General features: G+C 41.8%; 1 protein-coding gene across 1 annotated transcript in view; it reads left to right on the top strand.

The window, feature by feature from the left end:
- The window catches only part of LOC306744815 (CREB-regulated transcription coactivator 2), a gene marked incomplete at both ends in the record, with an annotated part of 45,786 nt that overhangs the window by 2,642 nt on the left and 25,644 nt on the right, over positions 1–17,500 (top strand). The window contains 3 exons of the mRNA XM_079227502.1: positions 8,355–8,456; positions 9,723–9,839; positions 10,590–10,651. Coding sequence (XP_079083628.1) covers positions 8,355–8,456; positions 9,723–9,839; positions 10,590–10,651 — 281 coding nt within the window. The remainder of the gene's footprint in view (positions 1–8,354; positions 8,457–9,722; positions 9,840–10,589; positions 10,652–17,500) is intronic.

Here is a 17,500-nt window from a genome sequence, read left to right as displayed (position 1 = left end):
TGTAAACCTAAACATGTAAACCTAAAGGTGTAAACCTAAACATGTAAACCTAAAGGTGTAAACCTAAAGGTGTAAACTTAAAGATGTAAACCTAAAGGTGTAAACTTAAAGGTCTAAACCTAAATGTGTAAACCTAAATGTGTAAACCTAAATGTGTATACCTAAAGGTGTAAACCTAAATGTGTAAACCTAAACATGTAAACTTAAAGGTGTAAACTTAAAGATGTAAACCTAAAGGTGTAAACTTAAAGGTCTAAACCTAAATGTGTAAACCTAAATGTGTAAACCTAAATGTGTAAACCTAAACATGTAAACCTAAACATGTAAACCTAAACATGTAAACCTAAAGGTGTTTACCTAAAGGTGTAAACCTAAACATGTAAACCTAAACGTGTAAACCTAAACATGTAAACCTAAAGGTGTAAACCTAAACATGTAAACCTAAACATGTAAACCTAAACATGTAAACCTAAACATGTAAACCTAAAGGTGTTTACCTAAAGGTGTAAACCTAAACATGTAAACCTAAACGTGTAAACCTAAACATGTAAACCTAAAGGTGTAAACCTAAACATGTAAACCTAAACATGTAAACCTAAACGTGTAAACCTAAAGGTCTATACCTAAACATGTATACCTAAACATGTAAACCTAAACATGTATACCTAAACATGTAAACCTAAAGGTGTTAACCTAAACATGTAAACCTAAACATGTATACCTAAACATGTAAACCTAAAGGTGTAAACCTAAACATGTAAACCTAAACATGTAAACCTAAACATGTAAACCTAAAGGTGTTAACCTAAAGGTGTTAACCTAAACATGTAAACCTAAACATGTAAACCTAAACATGTAAACCTAAACATGTAAACCTAAACATGTAAACCTAAAGGTGTTAACCTAAAGGTGTTAACCTAAACATGTAAACCTAAACATGTAAACCTAAAGGTGTAAACCTAAACATGTAAACCTAAAGGTGTAAACCTAAACATGTAAACCTAAACATGTAAACCTAAAGGCGTAAACCTAAACATGTAAACCTAAACATGTAAACCTAAACATGTAAACCTAAAGGTGTTTACCTAAAGGTGTAAACCTAAACATGTAAACCTAAAGGTGTAAACCTAAACATGTAAACCTAAACATGTAAACCTAAAGGTGTAAACCTAAACATGTAAACCTAAACATGTAAACCTAAAGGTGTTTACCTAAAGGTGTAAACCTAAACATGTAAACCTAAACATGTAAACCTAAAGGTGTTAACCTAAACATGTAAACCTAAACATGTAAACCTAAACATGTAAACCTAAAGGTGTAAACCTAAACATGTAAACCTAAACATGTAAACCTAAACGTGTAAACCTAAACGTGTAAACCTAAACATGTAAACCTAAAGGTGTAAACCTAAACATGTAAACCTAAACATGTAAACCTAAACGTGTAAACCTAAAGGTCTATACCTAAACATGTATACCTAAAGGTGTAAACCTAAACGTGTAAACCTAAACATGTAAACCTAAACATGTATACCTAAAGGTGTAAACCTAAACATGTAAACCTAAACATGTAAACCTAAAGGTGTAAACCTAAACATGTAAACCTAAAGGTGTAAACCTAAACATGTAAACCTAAAGGTGTAAACCTAAAGGTGTAAACTTAAAGATGTAAACCTAAAGGTGTAAACCTAAACATGTAAACCTAAAGGTGTAAACCTAAACATGTAAACCTAAAGGTGTAAACCTAAAGGTGTAAACTTAAAGGTCTAAACCTAAATGTGTAAACCTAAATGTGTAAACCTAAATGTGTATACCTAAAGGTGTAAACCTAAATGTGTAAACCTAAACATGTAAACCTAAACATGTAAACCTAAAGGTGTAAACCTAAACATGTAAACCTAAAGGTGTAAACCTAAACATGTAAACCTAAAGGTGTAAACCTAAAGGTGTAAACTTAAAGATGTAAACCTAAAGGTGTAAACCTAAACATGTAAACCTAAAGGTGTAAACCTAAACATGTAAACCTAAAGGTGTAAACCTAAAGGTGTAAACTTAAAGATGTAAACCTAAAGGTGTAAACTTAAAGGTCTAAACCTAAATGTGTAAACCTAAATGTGTAAACCTAAATGTGTATACCTAAAGGTGTAAACCTAAATGTGTAAACCTAAACATGTAAACTTAAAGGTGTAAACTTAAAGATGTAAACCTAAAGGTGTAAACTTAAAGGTCTAAACCTAAATGTGTAAACCTAAATGTGTAAACCTAAATGTGTAAACCTAAACATGTAAACCTAAACATGTAAACCTAAACATGTAAACCTAAAGGTGTTTACCTAAAGGTGTAAACCTAAACATGTAAACCTAAACGTGTAAACCTAAACATGTAAACCTAAAGGTGTAAACCTAAACATGTAAACCTAAACATGTAAACCTAAACATGTAAACCTAAACATGTAAACCTAAAGGTGTTTACCTAAAGGTGTAAACCTAAACATGTAAACCTAAACGTGTAAACCTAAACATGTAAACCTAAAGGTGTAAACCTAAACATGTAAACCTAAACATGTAAACCTAAACGTGTAAACCTAAAGGTCTATACCTAAACATGTATACCTAAAGGTGTAAACCTAAACGTGTAAACCTAAACATGTAAACCTAAACATGTATACCTAAAGGTGTAAACCTAAACATGTAAACCTAAACATGTAAACCTAAAGGTGTAAACCTAAACATGTAAACCTAAAGGTGTAAACCTAAACATGTAAACCTAAAGGTGTAAACCTAAAGGTGTAAACTTAAAGATGTAAACCTAAAGGTGTAAACCTAAACATGTAAACCTAAAGGTGTAAACCTAAACATGTAAACCTAAAGGTGTAAACCTAAAGGTGTAAACTTAAAGGTCTAAACCTAAATGTGTAAACCTAAATGTGTAAACCTAAATGTGTATACCTAAAGGTGTAAACCTAAATGTGTAAACCTAAACATGTAAACCTAAACATGTAAACCTAAAGGTGTAAACCTAAACATGTAAACCTAAAGGTGTAAACCTAAACATGTAAACCTAAAGGTGTAAACCTAAAGGTGTAAACTTAAAGATGTAAACCTAAAGGTGTAAACCTAAACATGTAAACCTAAAGGTGTAAACCTAAACATGTAAACCTAAAGGTGTAAACCTAAAGGTGTAAACTTAAAGATGTAAACCTAAAGGTGTAAACTTAAAGGTCTAAACCTAAATGTGTAAACCTAAATGTGTAAACCTAAATGTGTATACCTAAAGGTGTAAACCTAAATGTGTAAACCTAAACATGTAAACTTAAAGGTGTAAACTTAAAGATGTAAACCTAAAGGTGTAAACTTAAAGGTCTAAACCTAAATGTGTAAACCTAAATGTGTAAACCTAAATGTGTAAACCTAAACATGTAAACCTAAACATGTAAACCTAAACATGTAAACCTAAAGGTGTTTACCTAAAGGTGTAAACCTAAACATGTAAACCTAAACATGTAAACCTAAACATGTAAACCTAAAGGTGTTAACCTAAACATGTAAACCTAAACATGTAAACCTAAACATGTAAACCTAAACATGTAAACCTAAAGGTGTAAACCTAAACATGTATACCTAAACATGTATACCTAAAGGTGTAAACCTAAACGTGTAAACCTAAACATGTAAACCTAAACATGTATACCTAAAGGTGTAAACCTAAACATGTAAACCTAAACATGTAAACCTAAACATGTAAACCTAAAGGTGTAAACCTAAACATGTAAACCTAAACATGTAAACCTAAACGTGTAAACCTAAACGTGTAAACCTAAACATGTAAACCTAAAGGTGTAAACCTAAACATGTAAACCTAAACATGTAAACCTAAACGTGTAAACCTAAAGGTCTATACCTAAACATGTATACCTAAAGGTGTAAACCTAAAGGTGTAAACCTAAACGTGTAAACCTAAACGTGTAAACCTAAACATGTAAACCTAAAGGTGTAAACCTAAACATGTAGACCTAAAGGTGTAAACCTAAACATGTAAACCTAAAGGTGTAAACCTAAAGGTGTAAACTTAAAGATGTAAACCTAAAGGTGTAAACTTAAAGATGTAAACCTAAAGGTGTAAACCTAAACATGTAAACCTAAAGGTGTAAACCTAAAGGTGTAAACCTAAACGTGTAAACCTAAACGTGTAAACCTAAACATGTAAACCTAAAGGTGTAAACCTAAACATGTAAACCTAAAGGTGTAAACCTAAAGGTGTAAACTTAAAGATGTAAACCTAAAGGTGTAAACCTAAACATGTAAACCTAAAGGTGTAAACCTAAACATGTAAACCTAAAGGTGTAAACTTAAAGGTGTAAACCTAAAGGTGTAAACTTAAAGATGTAAACCTAAAGGTGTAAACTTAAAGGTCTAAACCTAAATGTGTAAACCTAAATGTGTAAACCTAAATGTGTAAACCTAAACATGTAAACTTAAAGGTGTAAACCTAAACATGTAAACTTAAAGGTGTAAACTTAAAGATGTAAACCTAAAGGTGTAAACTTAAAGGTGTAAACTTAAAGGTCTAAACCTAAAGGTGTAAACCTAAAGGTGTAAACTTAAAGATGTAAACTTAAAGGTGTAAACCTAAAGGTGTAAACTTAAAGATGTAAACTTAAAGGTGTAAACCCAAAGGTCTAAACCTAAAGATGTAAATGGGAAAAACTAGTGTTGCAACGTCAAAGTCCTCAAATGTGAGGATCTTTTTAATCGGATGTAGCTGATGTAGCTGACTTAGCGACGTAGCTGATGTACATTACATTTAGCTGACACTTATCCAAAGCAACTTACAATAAGTGTATTCAACCATGAGTACAAACTCAGAACAACAACAATCAAGAAAGTACAATTTCTTCAAGAAAGTTAAACTACAAAGTGCTATCAGTAAGTGCTGACGTAGCTGATGTAGCTGACTTAGGGACGTAGCTGATGTAGCTGACTTAGGGACTTAGCTGATGTAGCTGACTTAGCGACGTAGCTGACTTAGCTGACGTAGCTGAAGTAGCTGATGTAGCTGCGCAGCTGACTTAGCTGACGTAGCTGATGTACCTCACTTTTCTGACGTAGCTGACTTAGCTACATAGCTGACGTAGCTGATGTACCTCACTTAGCTGACTTAGCTACATAGCTGACGTAGCTGATGTACCTCACTTAGCTGACTTAGCTACATAGCTGACGTAGCTGATGTACCTGACTTAGCTGACTTAGCTACATAGCTGACGTAGCTGATGTACCTCACTTAGCTGACTTAGCTACATAGCTGACGTAGCTGATGTACCTGACTTAGCTGACTTAGCTACATAGCTGACGTAGCTGATGTACCTGACTTAGCTGACTTAGCTACATAGCTGACGTAGCTGATGTACCTCACTTAGCTGACTTAGCTACATAGCTGACGTAGCTGATGTACCTCACTTAGCTGACTTAGCTACATAGCTGACGTAGCTGATGTACCTCACTTAGCTGACTTAGCTACATAGCTGACGTAGCTGATGTACCTGACTTAGCTGACTTAGCTACATAGCTGACGTAGCTGATGTACCTCACTTAGCTGACTTAGCTACATAGCTGACGTAGCTGATGTACCTCACTTAGCTGACTTAGCTACATAGCTGACGTAGCTGATGTACCTGACTTAGCTGACTTAGCTACATAGCTGACGTAGCTGATGTACCTCACTTAGCTGACTTAGCTACATAGCTGACGTAGCTGATGTACCTCACTTAGCTGACTTAGCTACATAGCTGACGTAGCTGATGTACCTGACTTAGCTGACTTAGCTACATAGCTGACGTAGCTGATGTACCTGACTTAGCTACAAAGCTGACATAGCGACATCGCTGTAACGATGAGCTGATGAGTCCGATTGAGACGCTCCTCTCATGAGCAACAGAGTTAAGAGATGCCGATGATGAAGAGTTCTCACTGTGTTACATCCCTCAGATCAATCAATAGGTTCATGGATAATCAACATTATTGATAGTTGCAGGCATATGACAAACAGCTCCTCCTCTTCCTCCGTCATTTACTGACAACACCACCCTTCTGGGTTTCGTCTCTTCTGGGAATTCAGTTTATCCGTCTCTCTTTCTCTCTCTCTTTATCTCTTTCTCTCTCTCTCTCGCAGCAGGATGTGTGTGTGTGGTCCAATCAGTAGCATCATCAGGGTGTGTGTGGTTGCAGCAGCAGCTTCGTGTTGATAGACGTTTCATTCCCCCTAACCCAGAGACACTTTAAAACCTTTCAAGCCTGAGCTCTTTGACTCAGTACCCGTTGGACCGCTTTAACTCCACCTCTTTGACTCAGTACCTCTTGGACCGCTTTAACTTCACCTCTTTGACTCAGTACCCGTTGGACCGCTTTAACTCCACCTCTTTGACTCAGTACCTCTTGGACTGCTTTAACTTCACCTCTTTGACTCAGTACCCGTTGGACCGCTTTAACTCCACCTCTTTGACTTAGTACCTCTTGGACCGCTTTAACTTCACCTCTTTGACTCAGTACCCGTTGGACCGCTTTAACTCCACCTCTTTGACTCAGTACCTCTTGGACCGCTTTAACTCCACCTCTTTGACTCAGTACCTCTTGGACCGCTTTAACTCCACCTCTTTGACTCAGTACCTCTTGGACCGCTTTAACTCCACCTCTTTGACTCAGTACCTCTTGGACCGCTTTAACTCCACCTCTTTGACTCAGTACCTCTTGGACCGCTTTAACTCCACCTCTTTGACTCAGTACCTCTTGGACCGCTTTAACTCCACCTCTTTGACTCAGTACCTCTTGGACCGCTTTAACTTCACCTCTTTGACTCAGTACCTCTTGGACCGCTTTAACTTCACCTCTTTGACTCAGTACCTCTTGGACCGCTTTAACTTCACCTCTTGGTAGTAACTGAGTCCTTGTGTGTGTGTGTGTGTGTGTGTGTGTGTGTTGCTCATGACTTGGTAGTAACTGAGTCCTTGTGTGTGTGTGTGTGTGTGTGTGTGTGTTGCTCATGACTTGGTAGTAACTGAGTCCGTGTGTGTGTGTGTGTGTGTGTGTTGCTCATGACTTGGTAGTAACTGAGTCCGTGTGTGTGTGTGTGTGTGTGTGTGTGTGTGTGTTGCTCATGACTTGGTAGTAACTGAGTCCTCGTGTGTGTGTGTGTGTGTGTGTGTGTGAGTGTGTGTGTGTGTGTGTGTGTGTGTTGCTCATGACTTGGTAGTAACTGAGTCCTCGTGTGTGTGTGTGTGTGAGTGTGTGTGTGTGTGTGTGTGTGTGTTGCTCATGACTTGGTAGTAACTGAGTCCTCGTGTGTGTGTGAGTGTGTGTGTGTGTGTGTGTGTGTGTGTGTGTGTTGCTCATGACTTGGTAGTAACTCAGTCCTCGTGTGTGTGTGTGTGTGTGTGTGTGTGTGTGTGTGTGTGTGTGTGTGTGTGTGTGTGTGTGTGTGTGTGTTGCTCATGACTTGGTAGTAACTGAGTCCTCGTGTGTGTGTGTGTGTGTGAGTGTGTGTGTGTGTGTGTGTGTGTGTTGCTCATGACTTGGTAGTAACTGAGTCCTCGTGTGTGTGTGTGTGTGTGTGTGTGTGTGTGTGTGTGTGTGTGTGTGTTGCTCATGACTTGGTAGTAACTGAGTCCTCGTGTGTGTGTGTGTGAGTGTGTGTGTGTGTGTGTGTGTGTTGCTCATGACTTGGTAGTAACTGAGTCCTCGTGTGAGTGTGTGTGTGTGTGTGTGTGTGTGTTGCTCATGACTTGGTAGTAACTGAGTCCTCGTGTGTGTGTGTGTGTGTGTGTGTGTGTGTGTGTGTGTGTGTGTGTGTGTGTGTGTGTTGCTCATGACTTGGTAGTAACTCAGTCCTCGTGTGTGTGTGTGTGTGTGTGTGTGTGTGTGTGTGTGTGTGTGTGTGTGTGTGTGTGTGTGTTGCTCATGACTTGGTAGTAACTGAGTCCTTGTGTGTGTGTGTGTGTGTGTGTGTGTGTGTGTGTGTGTTGCTCATGACTTGGTAGTAACTGAGTCCTCGTGTGTGTGTGTGTGTGTGTGTGTGTGTGTGTGTGTGTGTGTGTGTGTGTGTGTGTGTGTGTGTGTGTGTGTGTGTTGCTCATGACTTGGTAGTAACTGAGTCCTCGTGTGTGTGTGTGTGTGTGTGTGTGTGTGTGTGTGTGTGTGTGTGTGTGTGTGTGTGTGTGTGTGTGTTGCTCATGACTTGGTAGTAACTGAGTCCTCGTGTGTGTGTGTGTGAGTGTGTGTGTGTGTGTGTGTGTGTGTGTGTGTGTGTGTGTGTTGCTCATGACTTGGTAGTAACTGAGTCCTCGTGTGTGTGTTGCTCCGTCAGCTCCAGGCCCAGAAGCTGCGTCTCTCCAGGACTCAGGGTCTGTACTACGGCGGCTCGCTGCCCAACGTCAACCAGATCGGCCGCAGCCCTCCAGACTTCCAGGTGAGGAGTTTACACACCTTTTGTTTCTGACTGCTACAGCTTCTGACTCTAGAACAAGTAGAGATCTACTCGTCCACTTTCATGAGTTTCCATCGGATTCTGATATCGCTTTCATATCGGAACTCTTTTTGCATAAACCTTGCATTGCAATTTTGCAGTAAATTTAAATGTATTTCATTTGTTTTATTTTAACTGTGAGACTGTTTCCTAAATCTGCTTTGTTTTAAAAATAGTGTTGAGATGTTTTTATACGCAGCAGTTAATGTTGATGAAGGAATACATAGTGCTGCGCTGAGCAGAGGAAGTGGGGAGGAAGTTGCTGTGGCTGCTTGTGACATCACTTCCAAAGTGCTTCCCTTCAAACGAAGGCGACCCGAAGTGTGGTTCAGGTTTTCCCCCGGGGTCCTTCAGGTTTTGCTCTCTTCACATTTCTTTCTTTGCATCTCGTATCTTGTTATATCAATGGGATATACACTGGTTACTGCTGACAACTAAATTAAAATGATCTTGTAGCGATCATCAACAACAAGTCAGTCATTTACTCGCTGGAAGCGAACCAGCCCAGTTACTAATGCATCTCTCCAACATGGCATTTCTCTGGCTTCTGTTTCTACTACAGCTTCTACTACTTGAAGGCGACTGTAGTTTAGTAGCAGGTAGCATGTTGTTTTTGTCAGAGGAATTCTATCCTATTTCTTCCAGGTTTTGATTTTCCAAGAAAGTGGTCTGTGAAGCTACACTGTTAAGAAGAAGACTTGGAAATTGCTCCGGATGTTCTCACCGGCACAAAAACACAACGTAGTAGTTTGACCACAGAACCCTTCACCACATTTTATCCAAATGTGTCATGTTTTTATATATTGTACTAATAAACCAGTCAATGGATGTAGAACACTGCCCTAAAGGTCCTGTAACAGTCTCAGGTTGTTGTATGAACTGTTTTACAAGTCCTTCAAATTAATTTGAGCCACGTTCAGGGACAAGATATGTCATGTGAGCAGCAGTTCTGTTTTACAACACACAAATATAAAAGAAATCATCTGAAAACAACCACCTTATTATTTTAAGATTCAAATCAAAGTCTGCCACTTGCAAGACGAGTTCTCTGAAAATGTCCTGGAAATGGGTTAGTTTGTTAGTTAGTTAGTTAGTTAGAAACAGTGGGAGCTCTGATAAAAGTTGTTTTTTGCATCACTCTTTCTTTGTGTGGCTGTTTCCTGTTTAACATTTTCTTTATTCCAATGAATCTGTTTCTCTCTCGTTCAGGGCTCTTTCCCCTCCACTCTGGAGTCCAACCGGTCCACTCGTCATCACGGTCTGGTGGAGCGAGTCCAGAGAGACCGCCGCTTCATCCCACCGGTCCGACCGTACCGCAACCGACAAGTATCCTTCAGTTCACTGTTGAATATAAACCTACGCAAGGCTGAAGTGATTGCATGTTTTTCTTTTTCCAACCAACCACATGTTAGTCCGTCTCTCAAACCTGTCTGACTTCCTGTCTGTCTATCAGCTCTAAGCCCATTGGTTCCTACTGAAGACACATGTAGTTTCATCTGTCAGCTCCTCCAACAGCTGCTCTCCGTAGGTTTGAGCAATAAACAGGAAGGTTTTCTTTGGCTGATGAATCCACATTTAGTGCTCGAGTGAATATTTGTATGTGATTGAGTCGGAATAAACTACAGTGTGTGTGGTGATGGTTCTAATGGAGCTCTATAGACAGAGAGTATGCTCTGTCTGATGAGACTGACAGAGCGTCCAGAGACCTCTCTTCTGCTCCGTCTCCTCTTGTCCTCAGACAGAGGGTCCAGAGTCCTCTCGTTCTCAGACAGAGGGTCCAGAGTCCTCTCGTTCTCAGACAGAGGGTCCAGAGTCCTCTCGTTCTCAGACAGAGGGTCCAGAATCCTCTCGTTCTCAGACAGAGGGTCCAGAGTCCTCTCGTGCTCAGACAGAGGGTCCAGAGTCCTCTCGTTCTCAGACAGAGCATCCAGAGTCCTCTCGTGCTCAAATAGCATCCTCTCGGCCTCAGACAGAGCGTCCTCTCGTTTCATGACCAGTTAAGCGCTCCATGTAGAAACTCCGTAGAATCTGAAAGAACAGGATCATTTGTTGTTCCTGAACCACTGTTCTCCTCAGGTGGACAGCTCGCCGTATAACTCCGCCTACTTGTCCCCGCCTCCTGACCCCAGCTGGAGAAGGTACCAACCTGTCTGTCTCTATTAAGACGTGGCCGTCCTGTTGTAGCCAAACTTCTTGTTTGTCTGCTCTGCAAACCTGTGTGAAGCCTTTGTGACGCCTCAGAGGCTAAAGGACAAAAGCACGAGAACAGAACTCGACAACTTGATGACAAACACACTTTCTGGTCGCTGCAGGTCTTTCGAGAGTCTTTGTTAGCTTAAGTTACTGGTTGTTTCAGCCTGTTGTCCTCTGTATTTATTTCTGTAAGATACGTTTTAGTTCCCAAATTGACTCCAACTGAAGTCCAACATCACGAGATGAAACATGAAACCGTAGGAACTTGTGCACGTGCACCAACGTGCACTAAAAGACACACTCTAACGGGCACCAACGTGCACTAAAAGACACACTCTAACGGGCACCAACGGGCACTAAAAGACACGCACTAACGTACACGAAAAGACACACTCTAACGGGCACTGAAAGACACACTAACGGGCACTAAAAGACACGCTCTTAACGGGCACTAACATGCACTAAAAGACACACTCTAACGTGCACTGAAAGACACACTAACGGGCACTAAAAGACACGCTCTAACTGGCACTAACGTGCACTAAAAGACACACTCTAACGTGCACTAAAAGACACGCTCTTAACGGGCACTAACATGCACCAAAAGACACACTCTAACGTGCACTAAAAGACACGCTCTAACTGGCACTAACGTGCACTAAAAGACACGCTCTAACTGGCACTAACGTGCACTAAAAGACACACTCTAACGTGCACTAAAAGACACGCTCTTAACGGGCACTAACATGCACTAAAAGACACACTCTAACGGGCACTAAAAGACACGCTCTAACTGGCACTAACGTGCACTAAAAGACACACGCTCTAACGGGCACTAAAAGACACACGGTCTAACAGGCACTAAAAGACACACTCTAACGTGCACTAAAAGACACACTCTAACGTGCACTAAAAGACACACTCTAACGTGCACTAAAAGACACACGCTCTAACGGGCACTAAAAGACACACGGTCTAACAGGCACTAAAAGACACACTCTAACGGGCACTAAAAGACACACTCTAACGTGCACTAAAAGACACACTCTAACGTGCACTAAAAGACACACTCTAACGTGCACTAAAAGACACACTCTAACGTGCACTAAAAGACACACTCTAACGTGCACTAAAAGACACACGCTCTAACGTGCACTAAAAGACACGCTTTAACGTGCACTAAAAGACACACTCTAACGTGCACTAAAAGACACACTCTAACGTGCACTAAAAGACACACTCTAACGGGCACTAAAAGACACACGCTCTAACGGGCACTAAAAGACACACGCTCTAACGGGCACTAAAAGACACACGCTCTAACGGGCACTAAAAGACACACGCTCTAACGGGCACTAAAAGACACACGCTCTAACGGGCACTAAAAGACACACGCTCTAACGGGCACTAAAAGACACACGCTCTAACGGGCACTAAAAGACACACGCTCTAACGGGCACTAAAAGACACACGCTCTAACGGGCACTAAAAGACACACGCTCTAACGGGCACTAAAAGACACACACTCTATAGTGCACTAAAAGACACGCTCTAACGGGCACTAAAAGACACACACTCTACCGTGCACTAAAAGACACGATTTAACGGGCACTAAAAGACACGATTTAACGGGCACTAAAAGACACGCTCTAACGGGCACTAAAAGACACACGCTCTAACGGGCACTAAAAGACACACACTCTAACGGGCACTAAAAGACACACACTCTACCCGTGCACTAAAAGACACGATTTAAAGTGCACTAAAAGACACGATTTAACGTGCACTAAAAGACACGATTTAACGTGCACTAAAAGACACGATTTAACGGGCACTAAAAGACACACGCTCTAACGGGCACTAAAAGACACACGCTCTAACGGGCACTAAAAGACACACGCTCTAACGGGCACTAAAAGACACACACTCTAACGGGCACTAAAAGACACACACTCTATAGTGCACTAAAAGACACGCTCTAACGGGCACTAAAAGACACACACTCTACCCGTGCACTAAAAGACACGATTTAACGTGCACTAAAAGACACGATTTAACGTGCACTAAAAGACAAACACACTCTACCGGGCACTAAAAGACACGCTCTAACGTGCACTAAAAGACACGATTTAACGGGCACTAAAAGACACGCTCTAACTGGCACTAACGTGCACTAAAAGACACACGCTCTAACGGGCACTAAAAGACACACGCTCTAACGGGCACTAAAAGACACACACTCTAACGGGCACTAAAAGACACACGCTCTAACGGGCATTATTGTGCACTAAAAGACACACGCTCTAACGGGCACTAAAAGACACACACTCTAACGGGCACTAAAAGACACACGCTCTAACGGGCACTATTGTGCACTAAAAGACACACGCTCTAACGGGCATTATTGTGCACTAAAAGACACGCTCTAACGGGCACTATTGTGCACTAAAAGACACACGCTCTAACGGGCACTATTGTGCACTAAAAGACACACACTCTAACGGACACTATTGTGCACTAAAAGACACACGCTCTAACGGACACTATTGTGCACTAAAAGACACACACTCTAACGGGCACTAAAAGACACGCTCAAACGGACACTATTGTGCACTAAAAGACACGCTCTAATGTGCACTAAAAGACACACTCTATAGTGCACTAAAAGACACACTATAGTGCACTAAAAGACACACTCTATAGTGCACTAAAAGACACACTCTAACGGACACCAACGTGCACTAAAAGACACGCTCTAACGGGCACTAAAAGACACGCTCTAACGGGCACTAAAAGACACACGCTCTGACGGGCACTAAAAGACACACGCTCTAACGGGCACTAAAAGACACACGCTCTAACGGGCACTAAAAGACACACGCTCTAACGGGCACTAAAAGACACACGCTCTAACGGGCACTAAAAGACACACGCTCTAACGGGCACTAAAAGACACACGCTCTAACGGGCACTAAAAGACACACTCTATAGTGCACTAAAAGACACCCTCTAACGGGCACTAAAAGACACACACTCTACCGTGCACTAAAAGACACGATTTAACGTGCACTAAAAGACACGATTTAACGGGCACTAAAAGACAAACACACTCTACCGGGCACTAAAAGACACGATTTAACGGGCACTAAAAGACACGATTTAACGGGCACTAAAAGACAAACACACTCTAGCGTGCACTAAAAGACACGCTCTAACGGGCACTAAAAGACACACTCTAACGTGCACTAAAAGACACGATTTAACGTGCACTAAAAGACACACTCTAACGTGCACTAAAAGACACGCTCTAACGGGCACTAAAAGACACGCTCTAACGTGCACTAAAAGACACGCTCTAACGTGCACTAAAAGACACGATTTAACGGGCACTAAAAGACAAACACACTCTACCGGGCACTAAAAGACACGCTCTAACGTGCACTAAAAGACACACGCTCTAACGGGCACTAAAAGACACACACTCTAACGGGCACTAAAAGACACACACTCTACCGTGCACTAAAAGACATTATTTAACGTGCACTAAAAGACACGATTTAACGTGCACTAAAAGACACGATTTAACTTGCACTAAAAGACACGATTTAACGGGCACTAAAAGACACACTCTAACGTGCACTAAAAGACACGCTCTAACGGGCACTAAAAGACACACTCTAACGTGCACTAAAAGACACACTCTAACGTGCACTAAAAGACACACTCTAACGTGCACTAAAAGACACACTCTAACGTGCACTAAAAGACACACTCTAACGTGCACTAAAAGACACATTCTATAGTGCACTAAAAGACACATTCTAACGGGCACCAATGTGCACTAAAAGACACGATTTAACGTGCACTAAAAGACACGCTCTAACGTGCACTAAAAGACACACACTCTAACGGGCACTAAAAGACACGCGCTCTAACGTGCACTAAAAGACACGCTCTAACGTGCACTAAAAGACACAATTTAACGGGCACTAAAAGAAACGCTCTAACGGGCACTAAAAGACACACTCTAACGTGCACTAAAAGACACGCTCTAACGTGCACTAAAAGACACGATTTAACGGGCACTAAAAGACACGCTCTAACGGGCACTAAAAGACACGCTCTAACGGGCACTAAAAGACACACGCTCTAACGGGCAGTAAAAGACACACGCTCTAACGGGCACTAAAAGACACACGCTCTAACGGGCACTAAAAGACACACGCTCTAACGGGCACTAAAAGACACGATTTAACGTGCACTAAAAGACACACACTCTACCGTGCACTAAAAGACACACACTCTACCGTGCACTAAAAGACACACACTCTACCGTGCACTAAAAGACACACACTCTACCGGGCACTAAAAGACACACACTCTAACGTGCACTAAAAGACACGCTCTAACGTGCACTAAAAGACACGCTCTAACGTGCACTAAAAGACACGCTCTAACGTGCACTAAAAGACACGCTCTAACGGGCACTAAAAGACACACGCTCTAACGGGCACTAAAAGACACACGCTCTAACGGGCACTAAAAGACACACGCTCTAACGTGCACTAAAAGACACACGCTCTAACGTGCACTAAAAGACACACGCTCTAACGTGCACTAAAAGACACACGCTCTAACGGGCACTAAAAGACACACGCTCTAACGTGCACTAAAAGACACACGCTCTAACGTGCACTAAAAGACACACGCTCTAACGGGCACTAAAAGACACACGCTCTAACGTGCACTAAAAGACACGCTCTAACGTGCACTAAAAGACACGCTCTAACGTGCACTAAAAGACACACGCTCTAACGTGCACTAAAAGACACACGCTCTAACGGGCACTAAAAGACACGCTCTAACGGGCACTAAAAGACACGCTCTAACGTGCACTAAAAGACACGCTCTAACGTGCACTAAAAGACACGCTCTAACGTGCACTAAAAGACACGCTCTAACGGGCACTAAAAGACACACGCTCTAACGTGCACTAAAAGACACGCTCTAACGTGCACTAAAAGACACAATTTAACGGGCACTAAAAGAAACGCTCTAACGGGCACTAAAAGACACACTCTAACGTGCACTAAAAGACACGCTCTAACGTGCACTAAAAGACACGATTTAACGGGCACTAAAAGACACGCTCTAACGTGCACTAAAAGACACACACTCTAACGGGCACTAAAAGACACACGCTCTAACGGGCAGTAAAAGACACACGCTCTAACGGGCACTAAAAGACACACGCTCTAACGGGCACTAAAAGACACACGCTCTAACGGGCACTAAAAGACACACGCTCTAACGTGCACTAAAAGACACGATTTAACGTGCACTAAAAGACACACACTCTACCGTGCACTAAAAGACACACACTCTACCGTGCACTAAAAGACACACACTCTACCGGGCACTAAAAGACACACACTCTAACGGGCACTAAAAGACACGCTCTAACGTGCACTAAAAGACACGCTCTAACGTGCACTAAAAGACACGCTCTAACGTGCACTAAAAGACACGCTCTAACGGGCACTAAAAGACACACTCTAACGTGCACTAAAAGACACATGCTCTATAGTGCACTAAAAGACACACACTCTAACGGGCACAAAAAGACACATTCTATAGTGCACTAAAAGACACATTCTAACGGGCACCAACGTGCACTAAAAGACACGATTTAACGTGCACTAAAAGACACGATTTAACGTGCACTAAAAGACACGATTTAACGGGCACTAAAAGACAAACACACTCTACCGGGCACTAAAAGACACGCTCTAACGTGCACTAAAAGACACACGCTCTAACGGGCACTAAAAGACACACACTCTAACGGGCACTAAAAGACACACACTCTACCGTGCACTAAAAGACATGATTTAACGTGCACTAAAAGACACGATTTAACGTGCACTAAAAGACACGATTTAACTTGCACTAAAAGACACGATTTAACGGGCACTAAAAGACAAACACACTCTAACGGGCACTAAAAGACACACGCTCTAACGGGCACTAAAAGACACACACTCTACCGTGCACTAAAAGACACACACTCTACCGTGCACTAAAAGACACGCTCTACCGGGCACTAAAAGACACGCTCTAACGGGCACTAAAAGACACACGCTCTAACGTGCACTGAAAGACAGGCTCTAACGTGCACTAAAAGACACGCTCTAACGTGCACTAAAAGACACACGCTCTAACGGGCACTAAAAGACACGCTCTAACGTGCACTAAAAGACACACGCTCTAACGGGCACTAAAAGACACGCTCTAACGTGCACTAAAAGACACACGCTCTAACGGGCACTAAAAGACACACGTTTTAACGGGCACTAAAAGACACACGCTTTAACGGGCACTAAAAGACACACGCTTTAACGGGCACTAAAAGACACACGCTCTAACGTGCACTAAAAGACACACGCTCTAACGTGCACTAAAAGACACGCTCTAACGTGCACTAAAAGACACACGCTCTAACGGGCACTAAAAGACACGCTCTAACGTGCACTAAAAGACACACGCTCTAACGGGCACTAAAAGACACGCTCTAACGTGCACTAAAAGACACACGCTCTAACGGGCACTAAAAGACACACGTTTTAACGGGCACTAAAAGACACACGTTTTAACGGGCACTAAAAGACACACGTTTTAACGGGCACTAAAAGACACACGCTCTAACGGGCACTAAAAGACACATTCTAACGGGCACTAAAAGACACATTCTAACGGGCACTAAAAGACACACGCTCTAACGGGCACTAAAAGAC

This window comes from Taurulus bubalis, assembly GCF_910589615.1.
Source record: "Taurulus bubalis genome assembly, chromosome: 12".
NCBI classification, from domain to species: domain Eukaryota; kingdom Metazoa; phylum Chordata; class Actinopteri; order Perciformes; family Cottidae; genus Taurulus; species Taurulus bubalis.
The sequence above is the reverse complement of the archived record's forward strand: the minus strand, read 5'-3'. Positions and strand labels throughout refer to the sequence as shown.